This window comes from Atta cephalotes (assembly GCF_000143395.1).
Source record: "Atta cephalotes unplaced genomic scaffold scaffold00004, whole genome shotgun sequence".
Lineage (NCBI taxonomy): Eukaryota > Metazoa > Arthropoda > Insecta > Hymenoptera > Formicidae > Atta > Atta cephalotes.
The window spans coordinates 975,301-993,799 of NW_012130068.1; the positions used below are offsets into that span (position 1 = coordinate 975,301).

At 37.3% G+C, this 18,499-nt stretch overlaps 1 protein-coding gene across 1 annotated transcript in view; it reads left to right on the forward strand.

Annotated features, from left to right (window-relative positions):
• Positions 1-8,856, forward strand: part of LOC105626111 (mucin-17-like) — a 16,219-nt gene extending 7,363 nt beyond the window's left edge. Inside the window, exons 3-5 of the mRNA XM_012207423.1 lie at positions 2,306-2,460; positions 2,711-7,777; positions 7,966-8,856. Of these exons, the coding sequence (XP_012062813.1) occupies positions 2,306-2,460; positions 2,711-7,777; positions 7,966-8,856 (6,113 nt within the window). The remainder of the gene's footprint in view (positions 1-2,305; positions 2,461-2,710; positions 7,778-7,965) is intronic.
• The last annotated feature ends 9,643 nt before the right edge of the window (positions 8,857-18,499 follow it).

Sequence of the window (18,499 nt, forward strand, 5' to 3'; positions counted from 1 at the left end):
GAGAGAGAGAGAGAAGAGGCAGCCTTGCGGTCCAACTGCGTCCGGTTGTGATTCTTGCGCCTGCCCCGGGAGTGATGTTCGTTGCCTCGGTGGAGGATCCTTATTCTTCTCTCTGTTTTTCCCTCGGGGCCACCCTTGCACCCACTTCCGTCGGTTGGTCGCGCAAGCGCATTTCGATCCCATTCTGCTCAGTCCGCATCAACGCCTTGGCGTAACGTAACGGCGTGATCTCGACGGATTTTTATGCTCGCATTGAAAAAAGTCATTTCGCGAGAAAACTGAAGCCAGAACTCGAGAACGTAGACTTACAACGTTCGTCTGCCTTGTAGACATAGTTACAACGACCGACGATGCCATCAGCGTTCTTTCTTAATAATGCTGCGTCTGTGAGACCAATATGGAGTGGATTTATCCTACAATTTTACGAATGTCACCTTTACAGGTGCAGTATTCTAGCTCGTGCGGTACTAAGTGAGAATCCTGAAGGGATTAGAATTATTTACCTACACCTATGTTAAAATTCTTTTTGCGCTATGTGATAATAAATTACATTTCATGTAATTAATTTTAAGAATTTAATGTTTCAACAAAAAAATATATTTTTAATTAAGATAATAAGAAGACAAAGACAGACAGATAGATTCATCGCCAGTATAAATTGAGTTTCATAAAATTGATCGTTTATTATAAGCAAGCTAGCAACGAATGTCTTAACGAATGTGCTTAAGTGAGTAAGGTGGCGTTTAGAAACAGCCGCAAACGACGAACTACATCTTCCAATTACTACGTCGCCCTCTTTCAGCGGGGTTTAACGACGAGAACGTTTATTGCTCGAGCCATTGACTGCAGGCATTCCAAGTCGATGGGGAGACGTTACGCGTTCGCGTGAAAACCCCGGAAGCCACAAAATAGATCCAAAGATTTTACGCAAATCTACCGTTCTCCCCTTGAAAATCGGGTTAAACTGCCGTCGTCAGGACGGACAAGTTGCCTTACTGCCATCGTAGATTCATTACTATCCTCATCACCCTCCTCTTTTGCTTTCGCTTCTCGTCGTTTTCGTGCTTCTCCCTTTTCGCCGAGAATTATTCGACTTCTCTTCCCTGCGTCAATCGGCGCGCATGGAGAATAATTATTCTCTGTAGGCTTACAGATAAAAGATCCCCTTAGCCTATTGCCCTGCTGAATACCTTATCCCTCCTGCTTTCTAACACGTCTCGTAAATCACGGTAATTCGGAAATGTCGATGGCCCCCGCGGCGGTTCTTCGTGAATATGCGGATAATAGCGGTTCAAGCATTATAAATGAAGTTTCGTTTCAGAGAAATCTTTCAGAAATTAAAATATTTTTTATTTTTGTATTTATATGAATTTATTTTATATTTTAATATACAATAGTATTTATTAGTAACGCAAATATTATACTTTTTTCTATATCAGTTTTATTATGTAATATATTATTCGCCGAATACTAATTTTAATATCTATTTTACAAAAGTTTAGTATGTAGTTTTCAGAATTTTTCCAGATAAAAATATATATTAACTGTACTTTAAACCTATATTTAAATTATTAATATGTTAATATTTTCTATTATTACAAATTTCTTTTTATTAATTTACTTTTAATGTATTTTTAAAGCAATTTTTGAACAATTTTGAAGCTGTGCGCGGAAATAGATTGAAATATAATATGTATTGATTAGAAGGAATTTTAATTAGGGAGGTAAATTTATTTATAATTTGAATTATGATAATCCGATTATCTGTACCTGTTGCAGAATAATAGCTTGTTGTGATAATTAATAATTTTTATTATATGAAAAATATTTAATATTATTGCTATAATATATATTGCTCTAATTATTTAACTTAATTACATTGGCTGAATTGATATTCTATCACGCTTCTTGATCTATTACCGACGATATTTTCATTTCGCAAAAGATGTTTTCCGAAATGATAATGAGATTGAGGAAAGGCCGACACTTTCAAAAAGCATGGGGAGTTAAAGCACGGAAATGTCGAGCTAAATACGATTTAACCTTGCGGCAAAATTTCAAATGGAACACTTGCTTCATTAAGAAGCTTGGAACGTCGTCTGAATAATAAGCGAGAAAGCCGGCGGCGCGGGATTAGGGCGAATAAGTCGTATTTTAATTTCTACAGCGCGCCGAGGACTTATCGTCTTTCACAATTGCGCTCCGAACAGGAAAAGCCTTTGTCGATTCAATTTCAAATAGATGCCGGCGAATCGAAGGTAATTGGATTCTGGTTTATTAAGAGATATTTTATTGGTGTGCGCAGATGGTCTCAGCAAGAAGAAGAAGAGGAAACTAGGAGGCATAGGCGGCATTTATTCCGGCGTCTCGGTTTCGCAACTTCTGGCACAACGGGAGAGAGCTATTGCCGCGGTTGCGGCATCTGGAGTTCAAGGTTCACCGGTGCCTAATGGATCGCAGGTAATTGAGTCGTAGTTTTAATTGAATCGCAAATTACGCGCCTCCTTTTTGAGTCAGCAGTTGTGCTTTTTGCTGAACGTTTGATACAATATTGAATAATATAAATTTATATTTTACTCATTTAAAAATTTTTTTTAAAAGTCAATTGTTCAATTAATACGAATTACTAAACATCTTATCTGATAAACATTATTATCTTTATATCATTAGCATTTATTCAAGTATTTAAATATAATTATTTCATTTTTAGGTATGGCCAATCGCGATCCCAAATCTACAAGTCCAACAAAACGGACAACAAATCTGTCATCAGTCTTTAAGTTCGCCTTCCCAGAATCATGACGTGAGCAGTTGTACGAGAAATCCTCAGCAGAGGTTAAATCAACATAATATGTCAGGCATGCTGATGAGTAACCCGTTGATTATGAATCAACAGGGTACAAATTTTAATAATATGACTCAACAACAACAGCAGCTTTTACAGCAGCAACATCAACAACTTATACTACAACAGCAGCAGCAGCACCAACAACAACAACAACTCATTCAGCAGCATATATCGCAGCAACAGCAACAATCGCAGCAGTTGTTGCCGCATCAGCAACAGTTACAACACATGCAAATTTTACAAGAACAGCAGCAGCAGCAGAATACTGTAGTAAATCAATTAGCACAACAGCAGACGCCTCACTACATTAATCAGTTAAATCAGCAGTCATTACATGTAATGCAACAACAACAGCAGCAGCAGCAGCAGCAGCAGCAGCAGCAGCATTTAAATCAACAGCAGCAGCAACAACAACAACAAATGCATTTGCAGCAAATTCAAAAGCACAATATGCAACAGCAACAGCATTTAGTTCAGGAAGTGGATCAACAACAATCGGCAAATTACAATACTCAACATTCTGTTGAGAATTATGCGCATCACATGCAGCCGTCACAAATATCAAATCAAACCGTCCTTCATTCGCAATTACATCAACTTCATCAACATCAAATGCAACCACAGCAGTCGCAACAAAGTCAACACGCTATGCAATCTCAGTCGACGGATCCCTTCCAGATGCAGATTCATCAGCAGTTACAACAGCAACAACAACAGCAACAACAGCATCAACAACAAATGTCGCAAGTGTGCATTCAGCCGCAATATTCAAATCAACAATTGAATCATCACTCCGTAGACATTATGCAACAGCAACCAGGTTCTGCTGTCATGAGCAATATCAATACTATCGACCTTCAAAATAGGCATAACCGAACGTCGTCAGTTGATGAAGATCTAAATGCGAAACAGTTTCAACAGCAGCAGCAACAACAACAGCAGCAACAACAGCAGCAACAACTTTTATTACATAATCATTCTATGCAGCGACACCATGTAGTTCAAAATGGTGGTTTGCCTAATAATCCTCATGAGAATGTTCAGCGGATGTATGCTCAGAATCAAGTACAATATCCAGCACGGAATTTTGATTCTTCGAAGGGAACGAATACGGATGCTAAAATGGGACATCAACAACAGTTTCTGTCCAATCATACAGGACGAAGCCCGAATGCCAGTCACACCGTTGAGGTGCAGCAATCTGGTATGGGACCAAACGGGCAGTCCGGCAATATGCATTTTAACAATAGAACACCGCCGTGGCAACAAAATCGTGCCACGGTTGCATCCCATCAACCGTCCGTTGTCACGGGTCAAAATGTTACCTGCAATTCGTTTGACCGTGTACCACCGCTTCATCATCACATTCCACAGCCTTCGAATTGGACGGATGAGGCTGCACGGAAAAAGGCAAAGTCGAATAAAATAATAGTGAAGAAACAGCGGCAGCATGGTGTCGCTGAATTATCGAGAACGAATAACGGATTAGAACACTCGACACCGAGTCCAGTAGATGAATTCAGCGAGAACAATCAGCAAAATAACAGTCAGATAGGTTCGACATTCAACAGCAATGGCCCTTCGTTCCTAGAGGACCCCAGCGGGTACCTCGCTCAGCAAACGGCGTTGCTAAACAGCACAATATCACGACAGACCGGTGTTAGTAGTTCCCAAGTGGGCATGTTGAACAATAACTCGAAAGCATTATCTCAGAGCAATCATGGTATGCATATGTCTACTACTTATATTCCTCAACCAAAGCCTTCCTGTATCGCCAGTCCCACGAGTACCTCGTCATTCGCTTCCGTAAAAAATCACGCAACTTCACCGGTTGTTGTACATAGCAGTATGACACCGACATCAAGCAGTGGCACGGATTCTGAGAGCAGTCCATGTCAAGGTTGTGTCACCAGTGCCGACACACAATCCTATATTCAAGATCAATATAAGCAGCAAATGCAGCGACAGTACCTGATGCATACGGATCAGCGTGAAGATCCTGTTACTTCGTCGACGTTCGGCGAGCGATATCAAACAAGTAATCAATCACAAGCTGATTCCAGACCGATACAAGGTGGTACTGTGAGCACCAGTCATGGATCTCCTATCGGCACAAATAGTCCGGCTAATTCGGATACACCAGCAGCCTCGACACCTGGAATTTCGCAGCCGGCAACCCCGCAAAGTCTTATCTCATCGCAACCAGCGACACCACATAGTTATTCGCAACCGCCGACACCTCATTCGCATGTCTCAGGCCAAATGCCATCTCAAACGCTAACTCCACAAGCGCAACAGCAATTGTCGCAATCCTTGATCGGCAGCATTCAAGAACAAAGATCAGAAACTCCAAGTTCTGGTACAATGAGTTCCAGTGGTATTCCACCTAGCACGTCGCCATCACAAATGTCCTCTTCTACATCAGATAATTTAACATCACAAATGAAACGGCAAATAACTAGGCAAAATTCTCTAGATGGCTATCAACCTCATCCACACACCGTCAATGCGGTCTCCAGGATACCCATAAATACTTTTAGTGGAACATCATCCGTGATAACAACTATGGCAAGCGGTCATACAGTTAGCAGTAATACGATTACATCTGTGTTAGCTGGAAGAGCAAACACAGCCACTGTTTCCATAAATACACCATCTGCGATACCGAATCCTGCTATACCCAGTCTTCTACCGAATAAGATACAGCATCAGGTACAATCTACGGCGTTGACAAATATGCCGGGTACTCCAGTTACGACTCACTCCCCTATTTCACTTAATCAATCTTCGACGATGAATGTGTCTAAATCACCACTTGAAATGGTTCAGAGCGTTGTTAGTAGTATACAAGTACCTCAGACGAGCATAAACTCGTCGTTGCAGTCGCAAACGCAGCATCAACAGCAGCAGCAGCAGCAGCAGCAGCAGCAACAACAACAGCAGCAGTTTCAGCAGCAGCAGCAGCAACTTCAGCAGCAGCAGCAGCAACATCAACCACAGCAACAGCAACATCCTCAAGCTAATGTTCAAGTTCATAACGTCCTTACTTCAGGTGGTATATTGAAACATCCTGCTGGATCGACGCTACCACCTGGTCATATATTGGTATCCAGCGGTGGTCAACTCATAATGGCGAGTACTGGATCGACTATCAATGGTGTGATGGCGCCTCCTCCACCGAAAATCATTTCTAATGCTAATTCTATGCCACCGCTGTCAGTGTCGCCGATGGTTACTAGCGTGACCGGAGCTGTCAGTCAAGTAATCCCCGCGGTGGGTGTAGCTCAGCAAGTGATAGGGCAACCCACAGTGCTCGTGAATACTATTCAGACTCCAGTGTTGATTCAACCTAGCGTAATGACGATGGACAGTATAGGCCAAAACGTACAGATACCACATCTGACGGTTGCTACTGGTAACGTTATACAAAACACTCAGTCGATTATTGACGCTAATCAGGACGTATCTAGGACAGTCGGTGCCAATCAAGGCATGACGGTAAATCGACAACCAGCACTCTTATCGCCGGAATCAACGATGACCAAGAAAAAGGCGTATAAGAAACGAAAAGCGAATCCACAAACCGTGGCGTCAATGCTACACATCGCTTCGTCTCAGCAGAATGCTGGTATGTTGATGCAGTCGCAATCAAATTTCGCCCAGCAAAACTTTCAAACTCAGAGCATAGGTGGACCCATGCTCCAGGCGTTAACTATTGTGCCTGGTAAAGGCGGGGCACCGGCGCAGCTTGTAATGAATGGTCAGACCGGCGCAGCATCCGCGCAATTCAACGCTCAACAAATAATCACGAATCCTCAACCAACTCAGCAGATAAATCTTCTTCAACCGGTGAACTTATTAAATGGCGCGGCTGGAATGGTTCAGAATTTTCCCACTATTCAGCAATTTATCGTGCCTGGTTTGGGTAGCATGGTAATGTCTGCAGACGGAACGGCTACGTTATTGCAAGATACGGGTAATATTGGGATGCAGTTTCAGATACAGAATGTTAATGGCCAAAACGTATTGACGCCGGTACAAAGTCATAGTGGTATATTCAATCCGAGTCAAAGCATATTGGCCGCTGGTCCAGCCGGTATGGTTATAAGAGCGCCGCAAGCGACTGGTGGAAAGATAATTCAACAGCACAGTCCAGGAGCGCAGTTTCTTTCGCCGAATAGTGGCCAGTTCCTAGTGAATGGTACAACATCCTTCGGGAATCAACTGAGCCCGATAGTTGCCAATGTTAGTCCGAATCAGCAAGTGACATTTAACACCTCGCAAGTAAGACCGTCAAACATGCAAGGTCAGCAGGAATTCATACAGATGAATGGACAAACACTTATGGTACCTTGCGCGACCGCACAAAACATAGCTGTCTCATCAGCGTCGAATCAACAAAATACAACTTTTGTTCAACAGAATACAACGATCGTACAGCAACAAACGACCATGGTCTCGAACAATCAGATACCAAATTTTCAAAGCGCAGCTTCTAATGGCGGACAAACTGTCGATCCTTCTTTAAATCTCGATAATCAGTCGTATATTCTGAGTTCCGGTATGATTCAGGGTAAAGCGGCGTCATCTTCTCCAAAAAGCGGCGTAAATTCGCCGTCATCCGATCAAAATGTCGAACAACAGCAATATGTGCTCGCTAGTAGTAGTACGACTGTCGTGGAAAAAACGGCTCAACAAAACGAACAACACAGCCCGTTGATGGCGAGACATTCTGTATCGACGCAAACCGCAGGGAACCAATCGAACGTGGCGCAATCGACGATGATGCGGCAAGGATCTCCTCCCGACACAACCACTCATAGTCCAGGAAATAGTCAGAGGTCTAATAGTCCGGCTGTGGATACTACTACACACGGTGCAGCATCGCCAGCGCCTCCAATTACCGCTAGACATCATTCATCGTCTACGGTAAAGAATAATTTAAAGCAAAAGTAGTTTATTCAATGATCTAAAACATACATTTCATCTCTTGAGAAAAAATTTTTTGGATTTTTTATTTTATCTTTTTTATTATTATAGCAAAAAACAAGATTTTTATCTCGATAAAAGAATAATCATGTTCATTAATTTCCATATCATGCGCAATTTATTTTCAGCCTATGGTTCATTGCGTATCGAGCAGCGAACCGGACTCAGGCGACACACAGGTAGCATCGGAGGATTGGAGAATGCAGGGTATCGCCACCAAGGAAATTACGTTAAACCAACCGAGTTTACACGGAAAGACCTACGTAGAGTCGACAGTGACAACTGGGATCCAGGTTGGTACCCACGTAGAGCAGGTCAACCGTCATCTAACTGTAATAGACATGCACCAGCCGGCTGATACGACACACCCAGAAAACACATACGCTGACTCACAGGAGCATATGGACACTTCATCACCAAATCATTCCATTAATTCAGACACAATGGACCACTCTACCGTGGAAGATCAACTAAACGTCAGTAAAGAAATGACGGATGTTTCCTATTCGGAGATCGAGGTCAATCCGTTACCAATCATAGGTCACGGTCATTACCAGCCAATCCTTTACCATGGCCAGCATTATGTCCCTAATGCGAATGTTTATCGACAGCAAGCCTTAGTGCCAGATCATTCTCATTACACTATGTTGCCGCAAATTAACGGCAAATTCGACGACAAATCGTGCGTCGATAGCAATCGTGTTAATACTCAAATCGTGCAACATGTCATGGAGCAAGATGAGATCGAGCAAAATTCCGAAGAGAAATCATTGGAACGATCAAATACCAGCGTTCCTTATTGTCCGCAGAATGTTGACTATTCGCAAAAATTTGTTGGCATCGGATCATCCGGTTTATATCCACATTTGTATAATTATAGGTCTGACCCTAATGGTATTGCTGTTGTTAATTACACACCTAATAAGCAAGCCTATATTAATCCATATGTTTACAATCAATTCATATATGCGCAAGAAGGCGATGATGCTGAGGAGAGTGACTCATCGTCGGATGAATAGCACACCTTTCTTTTCGCGCGGGCTATAAAATTCATATTAATTTTGTAAATTGAATTCAAACGATACCAGTGGCATTATTAAGTTGCGATTGGTTTATATTTGATAATATTAAGTTTGTAATTAGTTTGTATTTAATAATTTTTACATCCGCGCTGTGGCGTGAGAGCGCATACGCTGGTTTATTCGTAGCGTTATTATTTAAATCGTATATTATTGCAATAATGTAATTGTATTATTAATCGTGTGTTGATCGGATTAATCAGGAAATTATTCCTTTTTATATAACAACGAAAAAATAAATTTTTACTGAACAGTATTTTCTGATAAAAGTTATATGATTCTGAACATATACCTGATGAAAAATTACCTTGCAACATAAGCATGCGTAAACAAAGTTTGAGTTTGTTCTCTTTTGGTATCATTATCATTTGCATGTATCGATAAATTAAATTTGTCGCGTGATTTCTGCATTCAAAGTATCGGAGACAAAGAACCAAAATACTATAACTTTCAAATCTTCCAAGTAAATTTCTTTTCTTTTAATTTTGTCTTTTATCGTTATTTTTCTACTTTTCTTTGTCTAGATTAGAATTTTGCAAAAATGCTCTTGTCTCCTGTGCTTGACCGGAAGAAACTGTAAAGTTCTTGTGGACCGTGATATGGAATTTGAAAAAAGAAAAACGATAGTAGGGCGGCATTGAATGATACACTGAAATGATATAAGCATGCGATTGGTAGGTTTGTGCCTGAGTTGATCGAGTTGTATTTGACAGATCTATACGTCAGAGACATTGAAGCAAGCCGAAGGTGTGGTGAGCACGGTGAGGTGCGAGGGCAGGGAACATGCCCTCGGCCGCGGAATCAAGCGAAAGCTGGACTCCATCCATTCCATGCATTCTACTCTGCATGAAGACCAAGATGGTCAGTATTGTATGGTACTCTTAGATATTAATCATATACGAGTAGTCTCGCTTAGTAGCAAAAAATATTCTATACAAAGAAACTTTAACAATGACAAGCAACATAGATTTATAATAATACAAGCTTTTAAAATTTTTAATAAAATAATATAAATATGTGATTAAATATTTTCATATATTTTGAAGAAATGTTAAATATTTTATTGAATTATATTATTTTGTTAAGAAAGAAAGTCTCGTAAGAAAGTTTCTTTGAAAGAATATTTTTTATTAGTTGCTATTTTTGTGACAGTGAGAAACGTGAAACATCGATCGTTGTTTTGTTGATTCATTCGTATTGATTTTTTAGTTTATCTACGAGAGAAAGACGATGATTTCCGTTGCTCTTTGTCATTAAATAATTATCGTACGAATGTTACTATTAAAAGTGCTTTAACTATACAACTTCGCCATTAGTAGAATCAATAATTAAGAAACGTGCTGTAAATTATCAAATTATCATTTGTATTATTCAACTTTGCTTGCCTCTTTCATCGAAAATCATTTATGCCATCATTTTTTTGCTCGCTGTAGTAATTTATTTATTAATATATTATATCGCTTATATGCATGCTTAGTAATATCATTGCATGGTGAAATACACGCCTGCTGCATTGAAATTGCTTTGGTAATAGTTTTTTTCACAATATTTAGAATTTTGCGCACTAAACGCAGGCGCAAAAGTGGGCTGAGAAAAATCGCTTCCCTCTTCATATCGCAAGATATTAAGCCGAAAAAATGCGCTATTTTGTGCGAATTGAGCAATCGGAGTTGAGTTCTCCGAATCAGTCTATGATATCGACTTATTCATTGTAACATCGCATTATTAACCATGTTAACGACAAGTCGAGGAGAGCAGGTAAGTAGCGTTAGCACTAAAAGGAACAGAGACTTTTCGTTTATTACGTACAAGTCTCCAACGAATCGCTTGCGGAAATGAAGAAATAACTGTTCTGACATTTGTAAATAATGTTTTCGATGATTTTTTTTGCGTTTACTAATTGGTTGTCAGGTTTGTTAATACCATTATCCTCACAATTACACTCTCATCCGAGTGGCCAAGGGGCTTAAATCATACGTTCATTTCGGAAGGGGTGTGGCTCACTACCGTGTGTTTTATTTCGACATACCTTGTATATATACATCCTCATGTTTTACGTACAGCAGCATGTGCATATTTCCGAGGATGGAAATTTTTTTCCAAATTGTTCCGCAATGATTAGGAAGCATTTACAGTTAAAATAACGAAAATATAGTATGAAAGATAACTCAGGTATTAATACTGAAATACAATCAGTTTATGTATCTATAATGGCGTAGAAAATCCAATTGTTCCACTATTTAATACGGGACCGTGCTCAAAATTGTATAAATTACCTTAAAATTTAAATTTTTTATTCCCGTACTAACGGAATTAAGAATAATGAATGTTGATAGTGCTTGTCTGTAACTTGAAAACCTAATTCTGAACAAATAGCTACTCATTCGAATGATATGTACAGATAAAGAGATACCTTGCGAACAAATAATGGAGAAGGGAATTATAGAATGAACAATATTCATTCGACAAAATCATTGCATGTGCTCGATCCATCTGATATTTCATTCTGCCTCTGATCTCGCCTACCATTGAATGAAGCTACTAATCATTTTTAACGAGCACACATATGCGAGCAAGAAGCACATTATTGCGATACTACTGGACAAGTAGTTGAACCATCAGTTTCGAACATTCCTTTACGACACGCACCATAAGCATACCGGAACATTTTGCTGTTATGCGTTGCACATTTTTAATCAAAATCAACAGATGTAAGAGAGGGAAATTACGCCATGTTGTATATATTTACGCGTACATTTATATTCATCATGTGATTCATCATCAAAGTTGAGTCATTTTTTAAGCAACAAAAATTTCATCAATTATTTCGATCATAGTAAATTTGTAAATTATGCCAACAGCATTTATAATCAATACTGCATGCTCAATATTTTAAAATATTCGATTAATCTTTATATGTTAGAAAAGATTCGAATAAAATTAAAAAATGAGTTTCTGTAATAATGCATATCGAAATAGAATTTTTAATTTTATAAGTAATAATAGTAAAAGAGTAGCTTGTTTTAATAAAAGATAAACACAGTGATATGCATTATTATATTATTATAATAATATATTAGATTTCATTATTAATTAATCCATAATTTAATATTAATTATATTATTAAATTTGGTTTATTAATTAATAAATTAATATTGCAATCTTTACATTTTCAAAATTATACGACTGCGTGATATAATTTCCCATCTAATATCTGTACAAAATTTTTTTTTTTTTCGGAGATGGGCTTTCTTTATGTTACTTTCTTTTCAATCGCGCAAATCAACCGAGATGATTAAAATCTGAAAAACACCGTGCCTTCTTTCGAACCTTCAGTAGCAGAGGCAAAGGACGTAGACGACGGAAACCAATGGAAACTGATGGTCGGTGACCTAGTGTGGGGCGCAGCAAGAGGAAGTCCGGCCTGGCCGGGGAAAGTCGAGTCTTTGGGCCCCCCGGGTACTATGACGGTTTGGGTTCGGTGGTACGGGGGCGGGGGTGGTCGCACCCAAGTCGATGTCAAGGCTCTCAAGTCCCTCTCCGAAGGCCTCGAGACGCATCATCGCGCCCGTAAAAAGTTTAGGAAGTGAGTCAGCCACCCCGATAGGGATGAACTATTGAAAGATGAGAATCTCTTAGAGACGTCTCGTTATCTTTAATAGATATCGCGTTAACGCAAAAATATATCGAGGAAGAAATAGAACGGGAGATGCTTGAGTATATCTTTTTTTATATTATATTGTTTTTTCTTTTTTACGTTTGGCATTCGATCCTAGAGCTGTGACACAGGCACGTTAACTTATTATTTTATTTAGAGTTATTCAATGTTATAAAAGTGGAGCACAAATGTCGCTTTCCTGGGGCTGCATAAGATGCACGTGATGTTATATGAATTTTAGTTTTACATTTTAATTAAATACAATTATATATTTTTAAAGAAAAATAAAGAATGGTAAGTGCTATACGAGATAGATCTTCGTGAATTTAATACAAGACATCCATTTTTTGTATCATATTATATGGTGAAAATAAGAGACAAATCATGCTTCATAGAATCTCTTAATAATGGATTCATTTTTAATAAATCTCTTTTAAGAAATTTCTTATTTTTGATCGTGACCGTATAGCATTTATTAACAAGCCAACAGCCAATTAAATCTATCCTGTATAGTTTATTGCATAGCAGTCCAATATTCTTTTTGTTAACTTGTCAAAGAATACTGATACTTTTATGTACTGGATTTTACTATATTAAGTGGTTTTATGCCAATCTCAGTCATCTTTCTTCTTATTCCCCTTCCTCTTCGTATTAAGGATGTATTACATGTATGTCTAATAACAAAATGAAAAAATTATGAAAGAATTATAGATTTTTCTATGTATTTAATGTATTTGAAAGTAATACAAAAAGTTTGACTGTGATATAGAACCTGGATCAATAATTATTTCAAAAGTATATATGTTTTTAAAAAATAATTAAGATAAAAATGAAAAAATTTTCATTTAAATCATAAAATTGTATTGTCATAGACATTTGACCTATTAAACTATTTCATATGTATACAACATTTATTTTTATACAGAAATTAAAAAGTATAAATTTCCAATTTTTATTTTATTAGTGCATTTTTTGCATAAATTATATTTGATACATCCTTAAATATGTAGCTATGATTTTATAACAGTATTCACGTAAATATAAGTAAATATAAGCGTTAACAATATTTAATCCATAAAAATTTTCTTAAAAAAAGTATATATTTTTCTATATGTAATTAATATTTATGTGATTTCTTTTTGCCAAGAAAGTATATTATAATTAATGTTTAGCTATTTATTGTGATAAGTGATTTAATTATGCTTGACAGAAGCTATTTAGTCGCGATTTGTTCAGCTTTTAGATCCTAATTTTTCTTGTTCTAATCGGAATCGAATCGCACGCGCGGTCGCTGGTAATCATTTATACTAACTGTACGATTTTCTTGTTCCTCCCCTATTTTTCTAGAAGTCGTAAATTGAATATGCAATTGGAAAACGCGATACAAGAGGCGATGGCGGAACTGGACAAGATGACGGAAGCCTCCAACGACCAGAAAGATACCAAAAAGTCGCCCAAGGTGACATCACTACCGGCGACCAGCTCGAAGAGTGTCGGCGCCGGAAAATCGGAGGCCAAGAGATCATCAAAGAGAGCCGTGGCCACTGTGGACCATGCCAAAACCGAACAGAAACAATGTCGATGATCCGTGTCGATTACGGTTGTTTGATAAATATCCGCAATCAACAACTCTCGTTGCCTCTCATAAATCGCGAAGTATCGATAATCTTCGCGCAACAATGTAATTAGTCAGCTTTTTCAGTTTAATAAATTATTAATAATTAAATAACAAATCTACACGAAAATTACACGTCCTATAAATTTACCAATACATTTCTGTTTGCGTCAGTCAACAACTATAAATCACAATCGTGAGCATACATAGTGCCCGGTTGCAATGCGGGTACAATTTAGTGCAGCTGTGATGTGGATTCTATTACATGTAACGAATCTAACACGAGAGATGAAATTGAATCTATTGGTGCAGAAATACATGATGCTACGATGCTATATTAATATGATACGAAAATAGCGAAAATCGTCGATAAAAGCGTTACTTTAGGAATCATCTTAAAACAACGCGTACTAAATCTCGGTGATTGCTGTGATCTGCTGCATCCGAGCAGTCGGAATTCTAAAATCATTACGAGGATTTTTATCTTAGAACAAAATATTATACAATTTTACTCCTACATGTTAAAATTGTTTCTTATAGCTTAATCAATACGCTTTGGGACATTCTGTCTCTGATCATAATCAAAAGGCTCGTCTGATGATTTTATTAAATCGAGAAAAGAATTTTCGATTACTTGGATGCAGAAGCGACGGCCATGGAAAACGTGGCATTAAACATAGAACTGTATTGCGATAGTGGCAAGTATCCTTTCCTGTAAATTTATCAATACAAAGCCTAAGCAACCGTAGCATCTATTGCAACATCTTTAACGTATTCCGTTTGTAACAAATGACATCCGTTTTTTAATAGAAAAAAAAAAACGGTCAGGCATGTAAAATTATAAATTCGAATAATCAATAGCGACATACAGGAAATATTACGGCCGATTCACCAAAAATAGGCCTACAGCATGCATTCTTAGATAATTTATAACACACATGTATGTAACCACAAACAGTAAATAGAAAAGCAATAGTTTCTCACAGGCGTTTTTAAATTGGTAGAGAAGAAAATCACACTTATCAATATACAGACGAATAATTTATCACATGATTATTTTATTCGACGAACGCTCGTCTATCGTTTCCTTTATTGAAATAATACAAAGAATGGCGTTTTAAACGCAAACTTTTTATGATAATGCATATTGAACGATTTCCCGGTTACTGTGCGCGGTTTTTACAATTTACACGTGCGATTGGGAGGCATGGATGTTTCCTGAAAATATGTACTCGCCCACGTATTCGGGCGATCGTATAGGCAAACGTGTATTTTAAAAAAATATTTTTGCGAACGAACCTTCATTACACTATCCGTAGAGAATAATGCATTTTTTTTAGAAAGCTATACACAGTGGATTGTTTTACTGTGACGTTGTGCTACAGGCTCGTTGAACCATTTTAAACTTATATGCGTCCACAGGACGCTTTTGATCTGCGCGATCATTTTTTCTTAAACAATGTTCCTCGAACAACGTTAACCTGAAACACGCTGCGACTGAATAATTCATGATTTAATATACGGTGGCGAAGCGGTGGTAAACCGCTGCAAAGTTTGACATCCGGTGTTTTTAACGACTAACATAAGTGATTGTTCTTTAATGACGTTTTAAATTAACTAGATTTTTTCAGAACGTACAACAAATTTCGAAATTCCTAGATTGTTTTGAAAAGTCATATAGTTTTAATCAAATAAATGCAAGTCAAATAAAATTTTGTAGTAAGAATTAAAATATGCTATCGATTTTTTAGAATTTCTTGGGAAAAAGTGGCTCTGAAATAAATATTTCGGTTAAATTTCGTCTCTAAGAAATATTATGTAATTGTTTTCATAATTGCGTGATGCATTAATTTGGCAATTATATTTCTGTTCCCACAAATGTAGATTAACTTTAATCTCGGTTCAATTTACTCTTTATCTTTTTCTAGTTTTAATTAGTTTTAATGAAGAATGAATTGAATTAAAATTAAAGTTAATTTACTGTGGAAACGAGATTAAAACGAGATCTGCGCACATATATGCGCAGAATTGATTTATAATTTCAAAAATAAAAACAATCGTTTTTTACGACGAACAGCGAATTCGAAGGTATGTTAAAAGATCTCGAATTTGCATTTACATTATCGAGATAACTTCGGCGTGTTCGGAAATATTATGATAGACAATAAAAAAGATGCAAGTATCAAAAAAGATCGTGCGATTTTTGATTTTATATTTTCTGCGACTAACGATCTGGATTTCTTTGAGGAACGCATTAATTATCGTATGATCGGTGTTGAAAAATTTCGCTATAAATGCACCGGTTGCGTAATACTTAACTATACGGGTCCGCGTACAGATTTTTTAGTATTATATTACGACTGTAAATATGTCAACTATGATGATAATACTGTCTTAATAACGAATATAACTCAAATGTAAGGAAGGCCAACATAAAGCAACTAGTTTACATACGAATAAATTATCGTTCGCAGAACTGTGTATGCGACGAGTCTGTAAGCGAATATTTGCTTCTGAGATTAAAACGGGGAGCTACTCTTACATATATCAAAAGATAACTGCTTGATGTCACCATATATATCTGCGGGAAACCACAGACCATTCATGAAGACGGGTTTTTCTGCAAGCGAAATCTTATCTAAACTGTATGTTTTCTGTCTTTTCGTGAAGCAGGAAGTAGCCTGAGTCATATCTTTTACTTTGTGACGCATATATAAGAACTTCGGGAGAAGATTATGAGAAAATATTTTTCAACATATTTATGAAGCTTAAATATAGAGTATTTACCTTTGCTATATCTTTTCTGTGATTTAAGATACGTTTTATGCGATACGTCATAAAACGAGAAGCATTAATTAGTTAAATTTTTCCACGTGATCGTGACTTGGGCCACTTTCATCATCACAAATATCGTAGACAATGTAAAAATGCTCGTGGATTCGAGTGGTTTTCCTCCCAGTGCGCGTCTCTACTTAAGGACAATTATATCAAAGTAAATCAAAAGTTCGCGATATCACATACTACTTGCTAAGTTTCACAAAAAAAAAATTCTTCGACAGAGGAGAATCGCTTCCCGTGACACGGTTCGTAATATTTTATCATGACCAAGTGCGTTGCAATGCAACGTTTCATTTGATAAATGGCGAAAGACATATCACCGGCCGCGAATGACAATTTTTCGAAATCTGCACGTTTTCGGTGAAGTATACTGTGCAAAAAGGAAAGAAAGAGATAATAGGGAGAATATAGCAAATTGCTAGCATCATTGTACAGAATACACACAACATACAATTACAAACACATTCACATACATACATAACGGGACCGTTTAAAGTTAAGATATTTCTAATTTAATTCAATTTCCGTTTTAAATAATCCATAATTGAATAATCGAGGGCTGTTTTTACAAAATTTAACAATTACAAGACGTTTAGAATTTTTCAATTTTTCTTGTTGTATAGATTGATTGTTCTGTAATTCGTGTAATTTAATTATTGCTTGCAACATACAATTTTCACACTTCTCAGCAACACGTATATCTATTTTTCGCATGAGATAATATTTCGATTTATTGTTACGTGAAAAAGTTTTCTACAATCATTTCTTCCAACAAGTGTACACTTGCGAAAGTAAGGCGATACAATATACTGAAAGTAGGATATTGACTTTTGTAGAAATGGTCCTCACAATTCGGCGCGTAGGTCTTCGCTAGTTCTTTCTCCTCTGGGATGTGAACCAGTTTGCTGAGAGCACTTTCTCCTCGCTCTCTCGGACATGCAACGCGAGAGTGACCGTAGTTTAAAAACCAGTGAAAAACTTACCTCAGTGACATATACGCAAGAATCAAACGTCTTAAAAAGAATCGAGAATATATACTGTAGTGCCGATGTCCTTTGTATATTTTCCATGATATTGTAAATAGATATACATACATATATATATATATATATATATATATATATATATATATAATATATATATATATATATATATATATATATACACACACACGCCTTATTAATAATCACACCGTGAGATAGTCGACGGGTACGATTGTTTAAAATGCGAATGTTGATGGACGGTATCAATTAGGTATACGAGCCGTCGAGTGAACGATGTCAGGCGTATGTGTGTGTAATAATGCATCTCCAACAGCGAAAATTGTGGCTTCTAATTATTTGACACGTCGTAATGGAAAGTGAGAAGAAATACTTATAGGGCTATTTTATAAGAACATTCTTTACGGGTCGTTATATGACGTAAGTAGAGTACGTTTAATACACGCCACACGTTTTTATACAACATGAAAG